This window comes from Sciurus vulgaris, assembly GCF_902686455.1.
Source record: "Sciurus vulgaris genome assembly, chromosome: 3".
NCBI lineage: Eukaryota > Metazoa > Chordata > Mammalia > Rodentia > Sciuridae > Sciurus > Sciurus vulgaris.
Genome location: NC_136463.1, coordinates 49,319,667 through 49,344,417, shown reverse-complemented (window position 1 = coordinate 49,344,417; position 24,751 = coordinate 49,319,667). Strand labels below are relative to the sequence as shown.

The following is a 24,751-nucleotide window of genomic DNA, read 5'->3' as shown; positions in this document are numbered from 1 at the left end:
TTCTCCAATTTCATCCATTTGCCTGCAAATGCCACAATTTTATCATTCTTTATGGCTGAGTAATATTCCATGTATATATATACCACAGTTTCTTTATCCACTCATCAATTGAAGGGCATCTAGGTTGGTTCCACAGTCTGGCTATTGTGAATTGAGCAGCTATGAACATTGATGTGGCTGTATCTCTGTAGTATGCTGATTTTAAGTCCTTTGGGTATAGGCCAAGGAGTGGGATAGCTGGGTCAAATGGAGGGTCCATTCCAAGTTTTCTAAGGAATCTCCACACTGCTTTCCAGAGTGGCTGCACTAATTTGCAGTCCCACCAACAATGTATGAGTGTACCTTTCTCCCCACATCCTCGCCAACATCTGTTGTTGCTCGTATTCTTGATAATTGCCATTCTAATTGGGGTGAGATGGAATCTTAGGGTGGTTTTGATTTGCATTTCTCTTATTACTAGAGATGTTGAGCATTTTTCCATATGTTTGTTGATTGCTTGTAGATCTTCTTCTGTGAAGTGTCTATTCATTTCCTTAGCCCATTTGTCGACTGGATTATTTGAATTCTTGGAGTAGAGTTTTTTGAGTTCTTTATAGATTCTGGAGATTAGTGCTCTATCTGAAGTATGATTGGCAAAGATATTCTCCCACTCTGTAGGCTCTTTCTTCGCATTGCTGATAGTTTCCTTTGCTGAGAGAAAGCTTTTTAGTTTGAATCTATCCCAGTTATTGATTCTTGCTTTTATTTCTTGTGCTATGGGAGTCCTGTTAAGGAAGTCTGGTCCTAAGCTGACATGTTGAAGATCTGGACCTACTTTTTCTTCTATAATCTGCAGGGTCTCTGGTCTGATTCCGAGGTCCTTAATCCATTTTGAGTTTAGTTTCATGCATGGTGAGAGATATGGGTTTAGTTTCATTCTGTTGCATATGGATTTCCAATTCTCCCAGCACCATTTGTTGAAGAGGCTATCTTTTCTCCATTGCATATTTTTGGCCCCTTTGTCTAGGATGAGAAAATTGTATTTATTTGGGTTTGTGAGAAAATTGTATTTATTTGGGTTTGTGTCCATTTCCTCTATTCTGTACCATTGATCTACCTGTCTATTTTGGTACCAATACCATGCCGTTTTTGTTACTTTTGCTTTGTAGTAGAGTTGAAGATCTGGTATTGCAATACCCCCTGTTTCACTCTTCCTGCTAAGGATTGCTTTAGCTATTCTGGGTTTCTTATTCTTCCAGATGAATTTCATAATTGCTTGCTCTATTTCTGTAAGGTACGTAATTGGGATTTTAATTGGAATTGCATTGAATTTGTATAGCACTTTAGGTAGTATGGCCATTTTGACAATATTAATTCTTCCTATCCAAGAACATGGAAGATCTTTCCATCTTCTAAGGTGTTCTTTAATTTCTTTCTTTAGTGTTGTATAGTTCTCATTGTAGAGGTCTTTCACCTGTTTTGTGAGATTGATTCCCAAGTATTTTATTTTTTTCCATGCTATTGTGAATGGGATAGTTTTCCTAATTTCTCTTTCTGAAGATTCATCACTTATGTATAAAAATGCATTGGATTTATGAGCATTGATCTTGTAACCTGCTACTTTACTGAATTTACTTATGAGTTCTAAGAGTTTTCTGATGGAATTTCCAGGTTCCTCTAAATATATAATCATGTCATCAGTGAACAGGGATAGTTTGAGTTCTTCTTTTCCTATTCAAATCCCTTTAATTTCTTTGGTTTGTCTAATTGCTCTGGCTAGAATCTCAAGAACGATGTTGAATAGAAGTGGTGAAAGAGGGCATCCCTGCCTTGTTCCAGTGTTTAGGGGGAATGCTTTCAGTTTTTCACCATTTAGAATGATATTAGCCATGGGCTTAGCATAAATGGCCTTTACAATGTTAAGGAATGTTCCCACTATCCCTATTTTTTCTAGTGTTTTGAGCATGAAGGGGTGCTGTATTTTATCAGTCACTGGGAGTCCAAACGCCCTGCCCCGCTCCTCCTTCTCCTCGTCCTCAGGGCAGGCCCCGGTGTTCAGAAGCCGTTGCTCCAAGTCCAAACAGCTCACCACGCAGCTTCTCCTCTGGCAACTGCCTGTAGCTCTGGTGTAGTCACTTCGAATCCAAGTGGCCACGCTCCTCCTCCTCCTCCTCAGGGCAGGCCCCGGTGTCCTGAGTCCACACAGCTCTCCTCGCCGCTCCTCCCCTAGGCAGCCTCCGGAGCCCCAGTGGTTGCTCCGAGCCCCAGCGCTGTGCTGAGCGGCCTCCTCTCCGATGCTCCCAGTTGTCCGAGTTCACTGCTCCAGCGGGGGGAGGGGCGTCTCACCGGCAGCTCCACTCCACAAAGTTCCCTGCGTTCTGGGACCACCGCCCCATCCGGGACGCCTCCCCAGTGGGAGAGACTCACCCAGCTGCTTTAAGTTGGTCCCAAGTCTCTCAATTTCTCTTCTTTTGAATCCTGAGTCCTGGAGCAACATGAAATGCAGCCACCCTCTAGGCCGCCATCTTGAAAACCTCCCATTTTTATTTATTAAATGAAGCAGTAATGCACTCATTTTCTTTGTTGCATACTATTCCAGCGTATGAATTTACCATCATTTGTTTATCTACTCTATCATCAATAGCCATTTCAATTGCTTCCAATTTTTTAGTATTAGAAATATTGCTAACATAAGCATTCTTCCATGTGCTTTTTGTTGCAATATATTCACATTTCTGTAGAACAGGTAAAATTGCTGGATGATGTAATATGCATATTGCCTAATCTTAGCAGACACTGCAAAATTGTCCTTTATAGTGCTTGTATTGATTTCACTCCTACCAAAATGTATGAGAGCTCCAGTTTGTCTACTTTCCCATCAGTACATGGTTTAGCCAGTGTCTTTCAATTTCAGCCATCCTGTGGGTGGGTGGTTGTATTTCATTATAATATCAACCTTGACTACTGCAGATGGAACCTAGGTGGACAAAGTAGGTCAGTGAGGGGTGGGGCACACCTTGAAAGGGTTTATCCTCTCTCCAGTCCCTCTCTCTCTCTCTCTCTCTCTCCCTCTCTTTCTCTTTCTCTCTCTCTCTCTCTCTCTCTCTCTCTCTCCCCTCCTCTCCCTCTTCCTTTCCCTCTCTCCCTCTGTCTCTCCTCCTTGCTGCCATGAACTAAGTTGGTTTCCCCTGCCATTCTTCCACCATGATATTTTGCCTCATCTCAGGCCCAAAGCAATGGAGGGTACTAACCATGGACTGAAACTTCTGAAACCATGAACCAAAATAAATCATACCTCTTCTAAGTTGTTTTTGTTCGGTATTTTGGTCACAGCAATAAAAAGCTGACTAATACACATGTATTGGATGATTAATGAAGCTGAATAACTTTTCATATGTTCTGTGACCATTTGGATAGTCTCTGTGGAAGAAGGCCTATTCAGGTCTCGAATTCCTTTTTCTGTTGATTGGTAGGATTCTTTATATATTCTAGAGTTAAGTTTTTTGAACAGTTATATCATATTGTAAATAAATTCTCCTGCACTGAGGATTGCTTTTACATTCTCTTAATGGTGACATCTGATGAACCAGAGTTCTTAATTGTTAATCCTATTTATCAACATTCCCCTTAATAGAGTTTTTGATGTCATGTTTAAAAAATCATTTTCTATCACAAGGATATCAAGAAATATTTCTCCTTTTTAAAATTTCTTTTGAAAAGAATAATTTTGGGTGGTATTTTTTTAAAAAAGAATGGAGGGTTGATAAATCTTTCCAGCCATTATATGACTAGAAATGACTTCCTTTGGCCACTGTTGGTGAATATTTGGCCAGATGCAGACCTTTTGAGCTGCACTACAGTTACGGTCTATTTCCACTGGAGCTCTGTAAATGTTGCTCCAAATTTTATTGGCATTGAGTGTTGCAGATGCGAAGCATGAGGCAAAGCATCCTCTCCTTTCCAGAGACCAACCTCTTTCCTCAAGATAATACTTATACACATTTGGATTCATCTTTGAATGTCAGAAGTTTAACCAAGATACATCTAGAGTTTTCTTCCCCCCTTTCAGTACTATTTTCTGGCATTTGGTGAATTGATTTAACTTTGACTTGGGACTTTCTTCAGCTCTGCAAATGTTTTTCTTGTATTTTATTCTTATTTCTTCTTCATCATCATCTGCTCTGGAAATTCTATTACACAGATATTATTTTTTTTTTTTCGTTTTTGAATGTTCTGGAAAAGAATTCCATGTCTCTCTCCATTTCCTCATCCTTTCATTGTGTTACCTACTTTTTCCCTTTGAGTTTTGGGTGCACTCTTCCAACCCATCTTCTAATGCACAAATTCCATTTTGGGCAGTGCCAAATCTGTGATTTCCTGCCTCTATTGAGTTTCATTAGTTTGGAAGTCGTGTGTTTCTTATCCAAGAACTCGTTCTTGTTTAATGTGGCTCTTTTTCATGGCAACCAGCTCCTGTTATATTAAAGCAATGTTCTCTCAGTTCTCACCAAGAATACAAATTAGGATGAAAAAAACTTATTTCCCTTACTTCCTGCATAACTTTTCCACGGGAGGCTGTCTTCTCTGAATTCTCAGCGTGGTCTCTGTATTTTATGTAGGAAGTAGTCTGTAATAAAAGCACATGCATATATACATATATATATATCCATTTACATATATACACACATATGAATGCACATATATAAATGGCGTTTTAGTTTTCATTTTTAAATGAAATTTATATTTAACTGATATATAAAAACATAAAAAATATACATATTGATGGGGTAACATATGATGTTTTGATACATGTATAATTATGTAAGAAGCACAGGCATTTGAACTAGGAAACATAGGTTTGAATCCCAGTTCTGACACTTGAATGGCATTTACCCAAACACTCTGTGCTTTAATTTATTTGATGTAATAACGCTCTCATCCCACAGTTCTTTTAAGGATTAAATAAGATAATATATCTTAAGGTACTTAGAGTAGTACTGGGCTATATCATTTATTATTACCTCCATCATCGTCACTATATATTGAACTACTGAATCTTTTCTTTTTTTCTGTTTATTTATTCTCAAATAAAGAGTTTGTTTGGGCCAGATTTGGAGAGAGAGGTGCTTTGTCAGAGGTGATGTAGGTATCCATTTACTTTCCCCTAAAAGGTTTCCATACCATAGAATCAGCCTGGCCAGTTCTCCCCTCACTAAGAAACCATTATCTGCCAAGATTGCAGATGGGAACTTCCTCTAATTCCCATGAATGACACCGAATTACGCTACTATATTTGAGGAGTTATTTCAAATGATGTTGGAGAAAGAAGTGAGTCAAAACTACTGGTTTTCATTATCACGTTGGTACCAAAAGTTTGAATGTAAATTTACTACACATAAAGGAATTTTAAATGTTTCAGAAATGTGAACAGAAATGTGAATAGACAGTTGAATGTTTCTACACTTTGAGGAAGAAGGCTTTCTAAGCATTAAACTAAAGTCATAAAATATGAAGAAGAGAGGGATGGATTTGACCACATTAAAAATGTAAAATTCCAGCAAGGTGTGGTAGTTCAAGTCTCTATTTCCAGCTATTTGGGAGGCTAAGGCAAGAGGATCGCAAGTTAGAGGTCATCTCGGTCAATTTAGTGAGATACTGTCTCAAAGCAAAAAATGAAAAGGGCTGGGGATATAGCTCAGTGGTAGAATGCCTCTGGGTTCAATCCCTAGTACCACACACACACACACAGTAAAATTCCTAGAAGACAAAAATGAACATTAGAGAGGTTAAAACAGGTCAAACTGGAGAAATGAGCCATAAGATACAATAGCATCACTATAATTAATGTGACTAAGAGATTTTCAAATTAGTAAGAAAATATGGTAACTCGTAACCAAAAAATGGCAGAAGACACAAGAGATAAATAACCAACAAAAAGACACTAATTAACATGAAACGTGGAACAATGTTTAATGTGATAAAAACAAATATAAAATAAAACAGTGCTATAATGTGTTTATCATCTATTCATCTGGCAAAATTATTAAGCATGGTAATACTCGGTAATATTCCGTATAGGTCATGGTGTGGGGACACAGCACATTTACACATTGTAGGACCATAAAAAGGAACATAAAACACTTCCATTTGTTATCTAGAGGCAATACATACAAGAAGCTTGAACACATGATACCCTTGCATGCAAAATTATAATTCTTTAATTTTGATCTTAAACAAGTTTACGTGCAAAAATTTAACCACTAACATGTTTGATCACAGAGATATTCAGGACAGCAGAAAACAAGAAAGAACATATTGACCTAATAAAGCTGTGATCCTATTTTTGAAATACATTGATAAGTTCACAGTGTTGTCTTGGTTAGTAAGAATATGAGTGTTTTTCATTTTTATTTATCTGAAATTTCCAAATTTCGCTTCAGTATCATTAAAATGTATGCACATTTATATCTAGACACATAGACTGTTAGATTTTGTTTACTAACATTTTATTAATACATTTTCTAAGTGTTTTGTGAGTGATAATGCTGATGTTCATGTGTTTACGCTGACTTCATCAGGTTTTGATAAGAAGGCTGGGTCAATTTTATGAGTTGAATGGTGTCATTTTATTTTTGTGCTCTGGAACACTTTAAATAGCAGACAAATTTTCTGTTCCTTCAAAGCTTTGAAAGAACAAGATTCTGAATATTCTGAATCTTGTTCTTTAGACCAACATTTCCCATAAAACCATCTGGGCCTGACTACTTTGGGGGGTATTTTTTTTGACAATTTTCCAGTTTCTTTAGTGTTCTTGGTCTGTTCATGCTTCTTACCTGTCTTTGAAAAACATGTAACAATTTATAGCCCTAAAAGAGTCTTTAAAAAAAAATAAACATAAAATTGTAAAGGTATCCTCTTTTTTATTTTTTATTTTTTGGTGTCTATGATTATATCCTTTTTTCATTTCTAATTTTATATGTTTCCATTTTCTTTTCCCCTTAATTCAGATGTATTCACTTTTCTATCTTTTTAAAATAATCACTCCTGGAATCAATTTGTTAATTACCTCTCTAGTTTCCGTTGCAGTCTGTATCAAGCCTGTTCCAGAAGTGTTCATTCTGGAGATAAAGGTAAGAGACAATAAGCTACTTGCTGGTTCTTGTGGTAGTGGCAGATGTGTAAAAGGACAATAGAAAAATGTAAAGAGTCTGTTATGGTGTAGCTTGGTGGCACTGCGTGTTTTTTCCACCTGTATGCTATTGGACTACGTCTGACAACAACAGTCTCACCGTTAAGTACAAAGTTATTAGGTGGCAAATACATTCTGCTCATGATAAAGTCACTGCAAGGGTATAGATCCAAGGAGGAAAAATTGGAGTTAATACTGCAATCTACCATGCCTAAGATGGGAACATGTATCATTCTGTTCAAAAAATACCTTGGACTAGCGGATATATTTTAATCCTGCAAGTTTGATACTTGAATTTATAAAGTTAGTTGGGATACAAAAGGGACACATACTACCTTCAGTTGTATTGTAGTGCTGAATTTTGTTTTTATGCAGTAAACACTGTAAGACTTAGGAATAGCTATACCAACAACCATTTATTGAGCAAATGGATTGATTCCCCAAAACTTATGACTTAGAGATATTGTACTATAAAACCTTACATAATAATCAAGGAAAGAGTAGTCTGGAAAGATCAAGAAAAATTATCTCAGGTAGCCTGAGCTTGAATTCTAGTTCTGCTTTCATACTTTTGCTGGACCTTATATTCTGACTCTGGCTCTTCAGAATAGCACTGCCCATTGGGATTTTCTGTATCCATGGAAACATTCTATTTTATACTTTCTATACTATGGTAGCCACAAGTCCACACATGATCATTGGATACTTGAAATATGGTTAATAGTAGTTAAGGAATGGACTTTGTAATTTTATTAACCTAATTTAAAATTAAGTTAAAGAACCACATGTAGCAGTTGATTCTGGTATTTGACAGGTACTCCTAGTGAATGCTTGCACTCGAAAGAAGAGGCTAAAGCCATTCTTGCGCAGGGGCTTCAAAGTGGAATATCAGATTTATGAGGAAACTATTTTAAATACCATTATTGATGCAAGTGAGAAAGCCTGTATTTTGTTGTCTAGAGCAACAACACTGAAGGTCAGTAAGTACAGGAAAGTGCAGTTTTCCCACAGGTCAAAATCAGGTGTATAACAAATAAAATTTTCCTTCCTTTCCTTGTTTTCTGCAAATGAAGTTAGTTTTCAAGTCTATATTTCTAAGTAGCAGAAATTAAATCCAGGCAATTGGGCTTCTTTTACAACATCTTTGCTGGTTGCTGCTTTCTGATCATCTTTGACTCTTAACCACTTTCACATCCATCCTTCTTTCAGGTACTTTTTTTGACCATTGTGGCATGCACGGGCACACAACACACACAACCACACACCACACACACACACACACTCAAAATCATTGCATGTGGCTTCAGTGCAGGGACCTTTGGGGCTGCCACAGGAATGTGGTGTAGGTCACATGTACTCCATGTAGACCAACTTTACTGCTTGAAGAGGATCTGTGAGCTTTGTCATTCCTAGCTTAGCTTTCATACAAGAAGTGGAGGACATAATTTTATTCTTCTTTATGGCTGAGTAATATTCCACTGCATATATATAATACATTTTCTTTATCCATTCATGTGTTGAAAGGCACTTAGGTGGTTCCATAGCCTAGCTATTGTAAATTGAACTGTTATAAACATTGATGTGGCTGTGTCACTGTAGCATACTGATTTTAAGTCCTTTGGGTATATACTGAGGAGTGTGACAACTGGGTCAAATGGTGGTTCCATTCCATGTTTTCTGAGAAATCATCACACTGCTTTCCAGAGTGGTTGCACCAAGAAGAATAAAACTATGGCATTTGCTGATGAATGGATAGAACTGGAGACTATCATGCTAAGTGAAATAAACTAATCCCCCAAAACCAAAGGCTGAATGTTCTCTCTGATATGCAGATACTAACACACAATAAGGGAGAGGTGGGAGGGGATAATAAAAGTTTATTGGATTAGACAAAGGGGAAAGAAGGGAAAGGAGAGTGAATGGGAATAGGAAAGATGGTAGAATGAATGAGACTTAGATTTCCTATGTTAATCTATGAATACATGACCAGTGTAACTCCACATCATGTACAACCACAAGAATGGGATCTTAATTAGAATAACTTATACTCCATGTATGAATAATATTTCAAAATACATTCTACTGTCATGTATATCTAAAAAGAACAAATTTAAAAAAGGAAGTGGAGGACAGATCCTTCACTATGTTCAGATCCTTCAAAGGTATATGATACGTCTCCAGCTCACCTGCCTCACCTTAAGTAGTGATCACGTGAAGGGACAAGATGCAAGTCACTTTATTGGAGATATCTACCATAGCAGTCAACTTGGACTCAATTATATTTCGCTAAAAAACAACCCACAAATGTATGACTTAGAAAAGTCAAGATACCTTTTCTCACTCTAGCTGAATAACTGCAACTCTGCTCTTTGGCAGCACCTAACCAATCCATAGTTGGGATTATGATCGGGTGAAAAAAGAAGAGAGCAGAACCATAGATTGACTCTTAAAATTTCTGCATTTGGAAGTGGCATTAATCACTTCTGTGCAGATGTGTTGCCCAAAGAAAATCACATGGCTGATCTTGGCCTCAGTGGGAAAGTGAAGTGCAATCTCCTTTTTGTAGGTATAAACAGTGGAATTTTTTGAACAATGATAGAATCTGCACACTAATCTTGTATTTTCCCTTCTCTCTCTCTCTCTCTTCTCTATTCCCCTATCACCATTTTCAACAGTCCACAGTCTGTGGATTCTTTTTTTTTTTTTTTTTTTTCTTTTCTTGGTACTGGGAACATAACCTAGGACTTTGTGCATGCTCAGCAAGCACTCTATCACTGAGCTAAAGCCTCATCCCAGGCTGTGGATTCTTTAGGCAGGATAGTATATTCCTCATGATCAAATTAAAACTCCAAAGCTCATATTCTTGAAGCTCAAAACCATTTCTTTAAAAACTCTGTTTTCTTACACGTTTCTGAAGTCTGATTTGAAAGATCAAAAGAGTAGACTTGACATTCCTTTTTCTTCTTTTTATGCACTGTCATATGTTTCCTGGCATAGGAAGGAGCAAATTCACTGGTTACTGTTAAGACCAGTGGTTAGGGTGACTGAAGAACTAAATTTTTAATTTTATTTAATTCCAATTAATTTAAATTTCAATAGACACGTGTGATCAGGGGCTAATATACTGGATAATGCAGTTATCACCAGAAATAGTGTTGCTAAAAATCATACAGTGCCTTTAATGTCTCACTATTACTTATGCATATAAAATCATGCTGTGCCATTTAAAAAATATTAAAAGAATTTCAGTTTGTCTAAACATTATATTGACATTAAAGGCATAAAAGTTATTTAAAAGCAAATAATCCCTTCACTTGTTAATTGGCTGGAGCTGCCTGACCTAATAAGCAGAGGCTAAATTCACAATTAATTAAAGATTTCATGTTCACTCAGCCAAGACATGCCTCAAACCATCTTTTGTTCAGCTGGCCAGCAAGATCCTTAGAGCCATATTTAGGACATCTTGCAACTATAATCAACATATGCAAAATATCCCATTTTGAAAAAATTCTTTCATTCATTATAGGAGGTTTGTTGTAGGAATAGAATTTTTCTCTATTATGCTAATTATCATCATATTTGTTGTAGATGAATATGACAATATGCTACACAGTAATTTATATGTAATCTGATTACTGGTAATTTAACAAATAGTTCTATTTCTTTGCTACCTACCAGGCAGCATTATTTCTCCATTAGAGATGAGAAAACTGAAGCTTAGAGAGTTTAAGCTTCCTAAGGTTATGTAACAGGTAGGTGGAATTCTAATATAGGAACTCATAACTGTTTGACCCTACCACCCAACAATACTGTTGTTACTTGACAAAGTTAACATCGAAGAGCAGCCACCCATTTTTTAAGGATAACACCTGAAGAAAGCCACCATCCCTTTCCAAGAGCCAACTGATCCAATGGGATGCTGCTATATAGAAAGCTCTAGGGCTGCTGCATCTGGTCCACTCTTGGTCTTATGGTGGTGGCGGGGTGGTGGGTGTAGCTATGAGACCAGGATCTAAGCCATACAGGAAAGCTGTCTCAGTTAAGTTAGGTAGACACGTTGCCACTATGATTACATCTTTCTACTGTATTGGTTTCTGGTTACTTACTGGTTTTGGTGAAGATTAAGGCTGACACTTCTGGGATGCAATGTTATGCGTGGTTCGAAATCCCTGTGCCCCAGATTTAACCCTGTACAACCTGAATGAGGTGACCTTATTAATAAGCCACGTACACGCTAGCATAGATCTTCCTCCTGTGAATTGGAACAGGATTACCTCACATTCACTTAAATGCAATGAGACAGGCTCATTCTCTGTTTTTGCTATTGTATTCTTGGTTTTACTTTATTTTTAGATGAATACATATCATATATATATACATTCATGTATATATAATTCATATGTATTTTACTAAAAATGGTAAGTGCAAAGTCGGTGGCAGCGCTGCCTTCTCCCACCTCCACATTTCACTGTCCTTGCAAACTTTGGACAGAGGAAAGGTGGGCACAAACTACAAGTCCCAGCATGCACGGCGTTCTCCGCACAGGCGCACGGGGACCACCCGGCCAGCCGGCCAGCTTGCCTGCGGAGACTCCCGGGTCCGCGCGCCGGCTGGGGCTGGGGGCTGCAGCCCGGGAGGACCCGGGCCGCCCGGGGCGTTGCTATGAGGGCATCGCGGCGCGCGTGAAGAGGAATGCGGCTGGAGGCGGCGCGGTGGCAGGCGGAGTAGGCGGTGGTGCCCTCGGGAGGGAGCCGCTCGCGGGCCAGACGGCTCCCGGAGGCTCCGCAGTGCCGCCGCCGTCGCCGTCGCCCGGGAGGCTCCGCGCGGGAGCCATGTAACCCTGCGGCGAATTCCGGGCTGCTCCGTCCTTCCCCAGCTCCCGGGCTAGCGCGGTAGCGGGGCCACGATGAAGAAGCAGTTCAATCGCATGCGCCAGCTGGCCAACCAGACGGTGGGCAGGTAGGTCACCCGCAGGCAGGCGGGCTGGTGCGCCCCTGCGAGGCTGCATCCGCCGGGGCGCGCAGGTGATGGAGCCCGCCTGGCCTCCTTCCCTCCCTCCCTCTGTCTCTCCTCTCAGTTCCTTCCTCCGCGCTGGCCCCTTCTGGGCTCCGCTCGCCGGCACGACCCCTCCTCTCTGAACTTTCCAGACCCCGGAGTCCTTCCCACTCGCTGCCTGCCGGTCCGGGGCTCTGGTTGCCAAGCGTAAAGTGTGACGCATCCTTTACCTGCGTCCCCAACTGCCCCTTCACCTCGTCCTCCCTGCCGTTCCCCGGGACTCCCTTTTCCCTCTGGCCGCGTATCTTCCTGGAAACAGGTGTTTGCTCCGATTGTGCTGGAAGCAGCGGAACCGCAGTCAGTCTCCCGAGATCCTTTCCCTCCCCAGCGCCGAGTAGAAGGCTGCTTTGGGGTGCAGGGGAAGTCTTGGGCCTGATCGGCCTGTCCCTCCCGCCGTGTTTGTTTTCAGGGACTATGGCAGTGCGAGATTCTGGATCACTTTCCTGGCCGGGTTTCTTAAAGCGTTTGGTGGTGGGTGAGGATGGAGAGGGGGAAGGTGGGAGGGAAGGGAAGGTGCTGGTGGCATGGCGCTGCTCCTAAGACTGATTTCAGTGTAGGGAGAGAGGCTGCAGAAAGGGAGATCCAACTCCTTTGGAAGATGAGATAAGCAGAGGCTCATAGCCAGGTAGGGGAGAGGGACAGAAAGCCAAGGCCCCTTGAAGCTGCTCTCATCGTGGTGAAAATCAGCTGCATCTGGGCCAGTGTCTCCAGGAGCAGCTCTGCGGGATGCCAACATCTATTAAGGTTACATAAGGATTCTGGTGGGTCTCTTCCAAAGCTAGACATTCTCCTGAACACAGGAATATTAGATAGAGGGGATTTATTTATTTATTTATTTTTTTTAATGGAACTTCAGCTTCTGGGGAAGGATTTCCCATCGAGGCCGTGGCAAAGGAATTTAGGTGTGTAGTTCTAAAACAATCTGAAAGCAAAGAACTCAGCCTTGGGTGCAATTCAAGTGCAAGCTCAACACATGGAGGGCTCTCCACTAGGTTTACCAAGAAACCAAATACCTTTCTTGGGTGGGAAGTGGAGCTTGAACTGGCATCTAGTAGGGTGGGGGTGGGGACTTCCTGGGGAAGAGGGACATATAAACTCCCATCTAAGCATACTGCCCTAGTTACAGTGGGCATTTGAGGGCAGGGGATGCGATGGCTTCTTATGCTTCCAGGGACTCCAGATGGTTTCCAAGTAACAATGTCTAAAATTGACTTGGATTCGTTTTTTCCTTTCCAAACACATGTGCTTTAACATGAGGGGGAATTTATGAATAGCAGAGTCAGATTAGCCCAGATTTCTGGCATGGTATTGCCACAAATATAGCCTCACGTGGACTGACTTTGGTATGTTGGATGCTGAGATAGTGTTTTCTTGGTACTCATTGGTTAGTGAATGACAGTCAAGCTGACCAGTCTTTAATGTTTTGCCTTGCCCACATCAGTCTGCATCAGACCAACCAAATGATCAGGAGGTTCCTGACTCCAGACATGGGTTACTGTTTTCTCTTGCTCTTTGGGTTTCTGTTCAGTGCTAGAATGTAAATGTTCAGATTGTGTTTATACTTTCTCCTTGGTTTCCCTGAAACACGGCTCTTGTTTTTGTGTGTTTTTTTTTTTTTTTTTTTTTTTTTTTTTTTTTTTTAGGATTTATTTTTAAGTGGTAAAATTTTTGAGTCAGGGGAATAATACCTTATTCTTTACTCTTGCTCATGGAGGGAATGAAAAAGGGGGAAGGGAAATTGGGTTTCAGAAGAAGTGGTCTTACTGATGGTACATTCTTAGAAGTACAGGTAGCTGGTCATTCAGAGCTGCTTGCTGCTTGTTTATTGGGGCTTTGCTAGATGAATTCTGTCTTTTTTCAGTGGCACCTGATATGTCATGCCCCAGATAAAGTGAGAACCAGCCTGTATCTATTTTGATGAAATTCAGAGTAAACCTTGTAAAGCAAGTGTCAGTTCATGTAAAAATCATGGAATATCATTCCACTTGTCATTCCTAGTCTTTCCAGTGGCCCTGCAAGACCACACCTCATTTGGCCCTCTTTGTCTCATCATACTCATTCTGTCCCATCCATTCCATCTCTGAACTCCAGCCACAAGGCATTCCTTGCTACATGCACGGACCCATTTTCATGTCAGCGCTTTTTTCTTCCTGCTTTCCTTTTTCCCCTGCATGGCCAATGATGTACTCATTGGAGATGCCTTTTCTTTATTGTTCAAGTCTTAACTTAGAGAGCCCTGAGAAGCCCTCTTCACCTCTCACTCTCTAACCCATCATCCTTTTCAATTTTGAACAGCACTCATCACTGTGGGAAGGGCTTTCATTTATTTATTTATTTTTCTTGCCTGTCTTCCTCCAACAGAATGTATTGATTGCCCTCACAGACCCAGTGCACATTAGTAAAATGCCTTATAGCCAGTTGATGCTCAATCAATATTTATGGCTGAGGTTAAAACAGTTTACTCTTGGTCCATGAGAATAGATGAAGGAAGCAGCATTTCCTTTATCCTAGTGAGAGTGTTGTGAGTCATGATCCTATGTGTATGGGAGTAAGAGGGCCAGAATTCACTTCTTAATTTCTTCAGTCAGTAGAAGCACTTAGAGTTGGAAGTTGGGACTTTAGGCGTGGAATTTTAAAGCACTTTGTAGAGTTGCTTTGGCATGCCACTTGACTCTCATCCTTGTATATTTTGGAAGTGGTGACTTCCCTATCTCTGAGAGAAGACTTAAGAGGTGAACTTGAGAGTTGACTTTCCTTGTAGCTTTTTACTCGGGTCACCTTTGATAAGTTGCAGGTTCTGGAGGAGTTATTCTGAATTGGAAACTGCTAGGGATTAGCCAGAGTCACTGGAACAATATAGAGTTGCTCTACTTAAATGGAGTCTGTTGAGTTACTACTACTTTCCTTCAAGCACAAATGTCCAAGACTAGAGAGGACTTTAGGGATGAAAAAAGTTAATCAAATTCATTGTATTTAACTGCAAAAAGTTTCCTCTTCTCCTTCATCTACTTCTACAGTGTTTGCACATGTTCCCTCTGCTTTGAACTTTCACCTCTGTCCCTGTATTTTAGTCCATCCTTTGGGAAGAACTTCTTGGCTACTGTCTGCCTGATGGTTAAGAGCATAGGCTTTTGAGTGAGATAGATTTTGTTTGCTGCATACTGATCCTAAGCTTCCTCGCTGTACATTAGTTTCCTTTTCTGCAAAATGAGACTAATAAGGATTGTACTGTGGCAATTGTGAAAACGATGATGTTACCTCTGAAATGTGCCACACAGAGTATTCAGCACAAGAAGCTAGAAGTATCTTTGGGCATCTTTTCTAAAGATTATTGGATTATAGGCACTATGGCCTGCTCACATTCATTCACTCAGTAAATATTTATTGAGTGCCTACCACGTGCCAGCCACTGCTCTGGTTCAGGGAATATTGCAGTGCAGAACAAACAAATCCCTGCTCTCAGAATTTGCATCCTGTTTATAACGGTTCAGTTATGTTGTAATTTTTATCCACTTTTTCATTCATCTTCCTCACTAGACTTTAAACTTCATAATGTCGATCTTTTGTTAACTTATTTATTCACTTGCCAATGAATTTCAGAGAAACTACTATGCACCAAGTATTTGAGCAGTTCCCCTACCGCTGATCTTTTGATGAGGTTTATTGTTAGTTTCCTCTTCTGCTTGCCCATTCAATCTTCTGAAGACATTAGTCTTCTAAATATGAAGGACTTCTTAGAAACCGATTCCAACAGCTACTGCCAATTGATGGCTTCAAGTGGGATATGTGCTCTCATATGAAAACGGATGATGTGTACAGTGTCAGAGAGCAGGCAAGTAGCTATGGGAGGGAGCAAGGCTGGTGGGTCGGGTTGGATTGCATGGTTTCAGAGGCTATACTAGGGTGTGGAAGATGAAGTTCTGTCTCCAAGTCCTGTTTTCTGTTCCTAGACTGCTTGGTGTGCAAGAGGGACCTGAACAGGCCTGTGGTGACAACCTTGCCAAACATCACTGTTGCTGTGTGCAGCTTTCACAATTGAACTGCCGTGATCGGGGCATCAGCCAGTGGTCCAGAGCTGGATGCTGAGTTTGCAGCAGCCTCTAGGAGCTCTGGCACTGCAGGCATTTCTGCTCAGGCCAAAGATGACAGTGAGGATCTTTTCCTTGAAGGTTTCTTTGAGCCACTTCTCTGCCCTTCAACAGGCCTCTGAAAAGCCATGACCCAATCAATAGGACATCAGGGAGAAGTCAGAACCAAGTCCAGATTAGCCATTGGGTCTCTTCGTTCCCTTTTTGCTATTTCCCTGACTGTGATTTCAGACCAATACAGGCCCAGCTGCAGGCTTCCTGTCAGCCCTGTAGGTCTGCCCTGACCCAAACCTATCCCCCAAAGTTCTTCGTGAGAATTTTGAAGCACAGGCCTTATCCCCTGCTGGTGTGTAACCATGTGAGATAACAGAATGTGCTAAACTGCTGATAACCAGGCTAGCTGATCTAGAGAGAATATTCTTTGCTTGTCTTCAAAGCTTCTTACTGTGCAGGTCTGACAGGGGGTTCCATGTTCTGCTGGGCTGTTCTTAGCAGTCAGCGTGAGGCTGCCTAGATTTCTTGCAGCGTTCTTCCCAGACCTGCAAGTCATTGTGAGGAATCCATTCTCTTAAATAGCAATTAATCATTTCTCCTTCCATTTTGCCTCCATCAGAGGAATTCATCAACATCTGTTTGTATTTCTTGATGATGGGTGATAATGACCAATTTTTCCTCTCTCTCTAGAAAAAGTAAATCAGTAGCCCTGTGAATAAAACAGTAATTTGTGGTGGTTCATTTTAGAGAGGATTAGTAAGTGTCCCTTTTATTGGTAGTCAAAAGCAAATTACTTCAAGTGTTATAAGGACAGTAAATGATAAAATTATGATTCAGCTCTGTCTTGAGCTACCTATAGGTTGGAGAGAACCTGGGACCTTGCTGCCTGTGGGTGGCTTGCTGCTGTCTAGCAATTTAAAACTCTCCTTTCTGTCCAGGAAGCAGATGTTTTTGGTTTCATTTTCCAACTTCAGAGCGTATTTTTAGAAGAAATGTTTATTTTCCCACAGAATTCGATTTACTTTTTTTAACTTTCTTTTTGGTTATATAAGTAACATTTGTTTATTGTAGAAAAATCATAAACTTATAGATGTGAAAAAATGGAAAAAAATCACCAATAATCTTATTATTGGGGACTACAGTTAATATTTTGGATATAGTCTTGAGTTTTTAATGAGTGTATATATTTGTGTGTTACTTAACTATTGGGATATTGCTAGGAGATTTCTTGGTTCTCTGAGTATCACAGAATGTACATGCTCTAAGATGACTTTGACACCACCAGGTGATGTCATGTTATGGGACCACCATTGCATATTGCAGTCTGTCTTTCACTGAAACATCATTATGAGGTCCATGCCTGTACATTCTTGAGAAAGAGAAGTGACCAGCATATGCGAGGCCCTGGTTTTAATCCCCAGCAATGGAAGAAAAGAAACAAAAAGAGTAGTAACCATACCATACTATGTATACTGTTTTGTAAACTGTGTTCTGCCTCCTCATATTATCTTGAATATGTCAATAACTATACATAGCATAATTTTTCCAGGCTATGTAATATCTTACTGATCATTGACAAATATTTCTTAGCTTTTCTAGGATGAAGTCCTAGAAGTGGGATTGCTGGATTAAAGAGTATGAATCTTAAAACTCTGTGAACGTGTATATTTTATATATACAGATATGCATCCACATTAGTTTCCTATTTTGGTTGGAATTGTCAGTCTTCTTTCTCCAACCCTATCAGAAGCCGATGTTACATTTTTGTAAATTACTTGGGTGAAAATAGAAAACTTTTTTTTTTTACCTCTTGGGATACTGAGTTTGAGATTTTTCTTTTTCTTTTTTTTTCAATGTTTTTTGGGTATTTGTTGCCTTTTCTGAATTGCCTGAATATGTCTTTGGCCTGTTTTTCTAAAGTCTTATTCAGAAATTTTTATTTTTTTTTAACTGACTTTTAGCTCATTTTTATATAAGCATACATATATTTTGTCACACATATTTTCCCCTCATAGAAACCTACTATTTGTGATCCTAAATCTATTAATTTATGTTTTGTTCTTCAATATTATATATGGGAACCCTTTTTTCATTATGTATTAATATACATTTTCATTACTATTTATAATTTTATTTTACCATCAAATCTTTAATTTGCCAGTCATAAATTTTGGCACATGAATTAGATGTCACATTTAGTTTTTCTTTTTTTTTTTCTTTTTTAAATTAGTTACCCTTTTCTTAAATTGAATAATATGATTCACATGTGCTGTATTGACATATCATCATTACCATTTACTAAAAGATTTCATCTATTTGCAGCTATTGCTAGGATTTCTAGATTTTTTCCCTTGGCTTATCAGTTCTGGTAGGGTTTTGCGATGAGCTCAGCCATGTAGTTGAGTGATGATAGAGTGATCCTTATTGTGAGTTCCCAAACCTTGAGTTGGAGGAGTGGTGGAGTCAGCCTGGGTTCATCTTACCAGCTCCAGGAAGGACTGGCTGCACCTTGGCTTGGTCATTAGAACTCACTGCCTTTGTCCAGGGATCTTCTGTGCCTCCACAGCAGATCTCCAAGTTGCTCCCTTGTGAAAGAAAGTTGATCATATTTTCTTGTCTATGATCACTTGTTTATTCTCTCCCAGTATTTTCTTATATGTGTATATTAAGATGGGGAAAACTGATGTTTTTGCAATTTTGCATATAATGAGAATTTTTCATTTGGGAATACAGTATGTTCATTCAACTCAGTTTATGATCCTATAAAGTGGTTTTTGTCCATTTAGGTCCTGCACGATTGTGCTTTCATTTTTAGATAATGCGTTCTTGCTGTTAATGTAACTTTAGTGATTAGAATCATTTGTTATGCTTTTTCTACTGTTTTTGTTAGTGTATAAGAAAGTTATTGATTTTTATATCATTATCTTAGCAGCTACCTTCATCAACTTATTATTTTTAAATAAAAACATTGAGTCTGTAGGATTTCTAATAGACAATCATATCTCCTGCAAATAAGAATCTTGCTGCACCTTCCTTTGTAGTGTTTATACTTATTTTCTTGTCTAATTGCATTGTTTAGGAATGGTAGAATTGTTAAAATAACAAGAGCTAACATTAAAGATGAGGAATGTGTATGATGACTCAGTGATTTTGTTTTAAAATTGGTCATTGTATCTAATGTTTGTGTGGTTTGGATGATGTTTTAACTTTCACTTTAAACTGCACAAAATAAATTAAAATGAAAACAAAAAAAGTATCCATGTCTTCTTATTAATCTTAACAAATAGACATGATTAGTTTGAGAGATTTTTTTTTGTTTTCTATTATATAATTTTATTCTTTTCCTATGAGTTTTTCTTTGGTACCAGAGTTAAATTTGATTTGTTATCATGGCCTTTACCAATAACCATATTAGTCTAGTGTGTGTTTTTTCTTTTAATTTATTAATATTCATTCAGTGATTCTTTCCATAATTATTTACTGAGCACTTGCTACATTCTAGACATTGTTCTCTGTGCCGGGGATATAGCAGTGATGGAGTCCTATCTAGTCATCCTAATGTGTATTTGAACCTTGACAGATTTGCTAATATTGAACTCTCCTTGCCTTCCTAACAATCAATCAGATAATGATTTGTTAATTTTGTTCCACAGAGCTAGATTCAATGTATTATTTTATTTAAGATTTTGGCATTCAGTATTCGTAAGGGCATACATTTGAATCTTTCTTTTGCTATACCTGTCACATTTTGATAACTGTGTAGAAATGAGTTGTTCAGCATTCCTTTTTCTTTGGAATGATGAGATGAGAAATTGCTTAGTTCTTTGAAGGTTGGGAATACTTTCCAAGGATGTTTTTCATATGTAGTTCTTTTTCAGTTTCCAACTTACTTTAATAGTTTCTGGATTATTCATGTTTTCTACTGTTTCTTGAGTTACTTTGAATAACATTTTAAGCATTTTTTATGCTTTTTTAAAAGTTTAATAGAATCTTTGGAATCGTTAGTTGTATTTCCAATGTCATTCCTAACTTTCATTTCTCTCTTCTTTTCCCATTGACTAGTTTTACCCCAGAGAATCCCTTTAACCTCTGAAGTCAGCTCTTTAATTTTAATTTATGTTCATTTGGATTCCTTTCTCATTAACTGTTAATCAGCATGTTTTTGTTATAATCTCTGCTGTTTTAATGCCCAAGTTCCTTCCTCCTGATTTTCTTGGGTTTATCTTGTTTTTTGCCTAGTCTTCAGTCTTCCATGTTGTGTTTCAGGGTAGGTTAGACTCTGCCATGATCTCCTGTGAGGGCATGAATCTTAGCGGCTTTAACATAACAAAAGTTTATTTTAGGCTCATTGAAAATGTGCCTTGTGTTTGAGGGACTCCCAGGGATAGCTGTCCTCCTTGAAGAATTTGGGAATCTAGCCTGTATTCATCTTCTCCTCCTCTTTCCTCCTCCTTCAGTACAGCTAAAGGTGAAGAGAGAATATAGAATTGGCATTCTGGCTCTTAAATGCCTTGGCTTGGAATTTATAAAGGTCACTTCTGTTCACATTTCCTTGCTTGGAACTACTGGTCACAAAGATTCCCTGGATAATTGGAGATAGGGAGCCTCTACCAGAGTTAAACCAGAACCACTAGGAGCATTCTCTCCCTCCTCTCCCTGGCCCTATTATCTTTTCATTCCTTCTCTGTATCCTATGGCCCCCTCTGTCCTGCTCTCTCCCCAGTTTCCAGGCATGAGAAGCTCATTCTCTGTCTGAATCACAGGAAGGTGGCTATAGAGTCTCATCTTCCTCCACAGGATTTGGTCAGATCCATCAGAGGGCAGAAACATTAGGAAAAAAAAAAAAAAAAAAAAAAAGAACTTTTCTCTTCCTTCTAGTCACTGCTTCTCATGTCAAAATTAGTTTAAAAAAAAAATATATATATTTATATATATATATATATATTTATATATATATATATGCCCTTCCTAAGATGGTGAGAATAATGAAGAAAACAGGAAATATCCTCCTACCTTACTGGAATGACACCTACTTTATCAGGTTAAATAAGATCATAAGTATGATATCCTTAGCGTAACTCCTGGTTATGATAAACAATCAGTACATTTTAGTTATTACCACTGTCCCTTGCTGTGCTGAAATCTTTTTGATGCAAAGCATATATTTTTGACCTTATTTATACTTCTAAGTACTTAAAAATTACCTCTTGAAATTAATATCCATTTGTCTTTTCTCAAATCAAGCCCAGTTTTTCTTTGGTTAGCCAAGAGTCTGACTTGGAATTGAGGTTTCAGTCATGATAATGGCCTCTCCCCTTTGATACACATGGTAACTGACAGGTATTGGATTACTCTGGTTAGCTTGGGTTAAGAGCCACCCTGCTCTTCCCCAAATCTCAGTGGCAAAGCAGCCCTTCCAGGTTGTTGTGGGCTCTGTACTACCTGAGCCTCTGAAATGGCAGAGGCAGGTAAGTAGGAAGTGGTGAATCCCTGGAAGTGACATTTGCCACCTCTGGCATTTCATTGACCAAAGAGAATCAGTTGGCTGCACCAACCCCAGATGAAGCAGGGAAAGGCAGTCCTCCCTTGGATATGAAAGGAGAACCACAAAAGCCACATCCCTATCACCTGTTATAGGAACCTGGCTGTGTATTTTACAGGCATTATTATTATTAATATTAGTATTTTTGACGTTGTTATTTTGTAGTATTGGGGATTGAGCCATGTAGTGCTCTACTACTGAGGCATATCCCCTTCCCTTTTATTACATTTTTAATTTTGGGACAAGGTCTCACTAAGTTTCGCTAGCCTGATCTTGAGCCTGGTGATCCTCCTGCCTCAGCCTCCCAAGAAACTGGGATTACAAGCCTGGGACACCATTTCCTGCACCCAGCAACAGGCATTATTTTAATTTACTCCTCACAACATCTCTGAATTGGGTACTGTTTACAGCCCTGTTTTGCAGATGGGGAAAAGGAGGCACAGCCAAACTTGAACTAAGTAGGTCAAGGTCAGGCGACTATTTTCTCCCAACTCTTCTCTCCCTTACATTGTTTTCTCTGCAGCCTCAGGGCCCCTCAAACTACTTCAGTTTAGGTGGTTTTAGAGATGCTAATTAACTGCTCCTGACTTGAATAAAAATAAAAATGTCACATTCATTTAAGATAATGGAGTATCTTGTATGTAGCCTTAACCACAAAGAGCATAAAATAAAATTTCTGCCAATAGAATATTCTCTACTTTGTTTCCTTATTGCAGTTTCAGCAGAAAGGGTAAGGATGTGCCCTTTGAAGGTTTTTTTCCCCCCACTTTGTTCAAAGAAGGCAGTTTCTGTATCTGCAAAAGTCCCTTCAGACTGCTCTTCAGTGTGTTCACCAAACAGGGACGTGAAAATATACCTTCGAAGAAAGGAACGTGACAATCTAACTGAGCTTTTAAGCTCGAAGAATCTTACGCACACCTCTGCCTCCACAGACAATATGCCTGCTCCCACTTCGTTTTCCTAAGTGCTGTTTATTAAGTATGTCCCATGACAAAGGTCGTGCAGTACCTTACAGATGTCCCTGGTTAGCCCTCGCGCCCATGCCAAGAGTAGATTTCTGCAGTAGTCTAAGAGCAGGTGATCTGTGACTGCTGGTTGCACAGTTGGTAAGGGAAGTAACTGGGGTTTGCTTCCAGATCTGTTGGCTCCAATATCACTGATGCTCTTTATTGTTATTCTCTAATGACTCTACAGTAGAAGGAAAAAAGTGGAATAAAATTTTAATGTTTAATGTTAATGGAATGAGTAAGTAAATTCTGGTACGTTTACACAATTGTTATTATTTTAGTGTTTTCCTAACATTAAGAACAAATTTAAGGGTGTAGAAAAATGTTTAAGATAAGGAAACAGGATACAGAAGTGCATACAGAGTTGAGATTATACAATATTAAAACAAACTGCATAGAAAAGACTGGAAGGGAATCAGGAAGCACTGGAAGTTAAGCCTGTGGTGTTTATCTCTGGGTGGGATTATGACTGATTTGCTTTCTGTTGCTTGTACTTGTAACTTCCAAACTCTTTAATATAAACATGTATCTTATTTAAAAAAAAGAAAGCTCACAGAACTTGAAATGGACAACTGCAGTCAGAATTTCTTGTAATAATATTTTCACTCTGGGGCCCTAACAAGTCTAAATACAAAGATGTTTGGAGTTCTGTTGAGCCTTGGTTTCAAACATGGGAATCTGTTATCTTCAGCACTCTGGAAAAGACATGATGTTAAATCTCATTCTATAGGATAAAATAGTCTGCTTTTAGGAAATGGTATGCCAATAGCCTTTTAGTTCATTGCTGCTAGTTTGTTTTTGAGGGCTTGCAGATGATTTTACTTTTTACTTTTTGCTTTTATCTTTTTTAAAAAGATGACATATTTCTGGGGTACAGTATGATAATTTGGTCACATGTGTACATTGTATAATGATCAAATCAGGATAATTAGCATTTTCATCTCAAACATTTATCATTTCTTGTTTTAGTTGGTACATAATACTGAAAATATCCATGCGATGTTTGGTACATGTATACATTGTGTGTAATGTTCAGATCAGGATATGCATCTGTCTTCTCAAACATCATTTTTTTTTGGTAGTAAAAATATTTCTCAGTCTGTTTGGGCTTTTCTGAAACATCCAATGCATTGTCTGTAAACTCCCTATTAATTCTAGTGTTCCATTGCTACACATTTTAAAAACATAACATTTTGGAATATGGTCTGTGAGACATATAGCTGAGGACTAGTTCTCCCATGATCAGTGAGGCTCTCTGGGTGCAGCAGCAGAAATAGATTCTGGCTAATTTAAGCAAAAAGGAGTTTGGAGAAGGGTGGAAGTGGCCCCCTAAACCAATGGAAGAGTGGACTGTGCATGCTGGGAGTGATCACCAAGTGCTCTGCTGCAGGGGTGACAGGACAGCCAAAGGGGGGCTTCCTGATTGTTTTCTGTCTTTGGGCCACTCACGTGATTGGCCAAGTTTGGGTAATGTCACCTGACCATCCCTTAGGAGCAATAGGAAGATAGGAAGTATTTTTGATGGACAGTCCACAAAGACAGCAATGGGGGAAGAGGCATTTGGAAAAAGGGAAATCAGAGACTCCTGCCCACAGGACGGGGACATGATGCTGCTGTTTAGTATACCCCACTGTTTACTGACCTCTCTAATCAGGGGCATCAGAGATTCCCACCTCGCTCGATTTGCCTGTGTTCTACCAATGCCTGTTTCCTGGCATTCAAAGAAATTATTTTTCCCTATGTTTCCAGTTAGTTACTAGGAATCTGTTCCCCATTACAGTTCATCCGTGTCTTCCTCTTAGTGACAGTCCGTGCCTCTAGCCGTGACCCCCTTACTTGTCCTCTCGCCTTGAACCTCTTCTGTCTTCCTGCAGTGCAGGCCAGACTGCATTTTTGA

At 39.2% G+C, this 24,751-nt stretch overlaps 1 protein-coding gene across 5 annotated transcripts in view; it reads left to right on the top strand.

Annotated features, from left to right (window-relative positions):
- Positions 1 to 11,703: 11,703 nt before the first annotated feature.
- The window catches only part of ARHGAP44 (Rho GTPase activating protein 44), a 177,623-nt gene continuing 164,575 nt past the window's right edge, over positions 11,704 to 24,751 (top strand). For 3 of the 5 annotated variants that reach the window (XM_079135296.1, XM_079135294.1, XM_079135295.1), the window contains exon 1: positions 11,705 to 12,127. In XM_079135296.1, the coding sequence (XP_078991422.1) occupies positions 12,075 to 12,127 (53 nt within the window). In that variant the 5' untranslated portion in view covers positions 11,705 to 12,074. Of the gene's footprint in view, positions 12,128 to 24,751 lie in introns of all 5 variants that reach the window. The other 2 variants (XM_079135297.1, XM_079135293.1) reach the window with 1 other exon arrangement.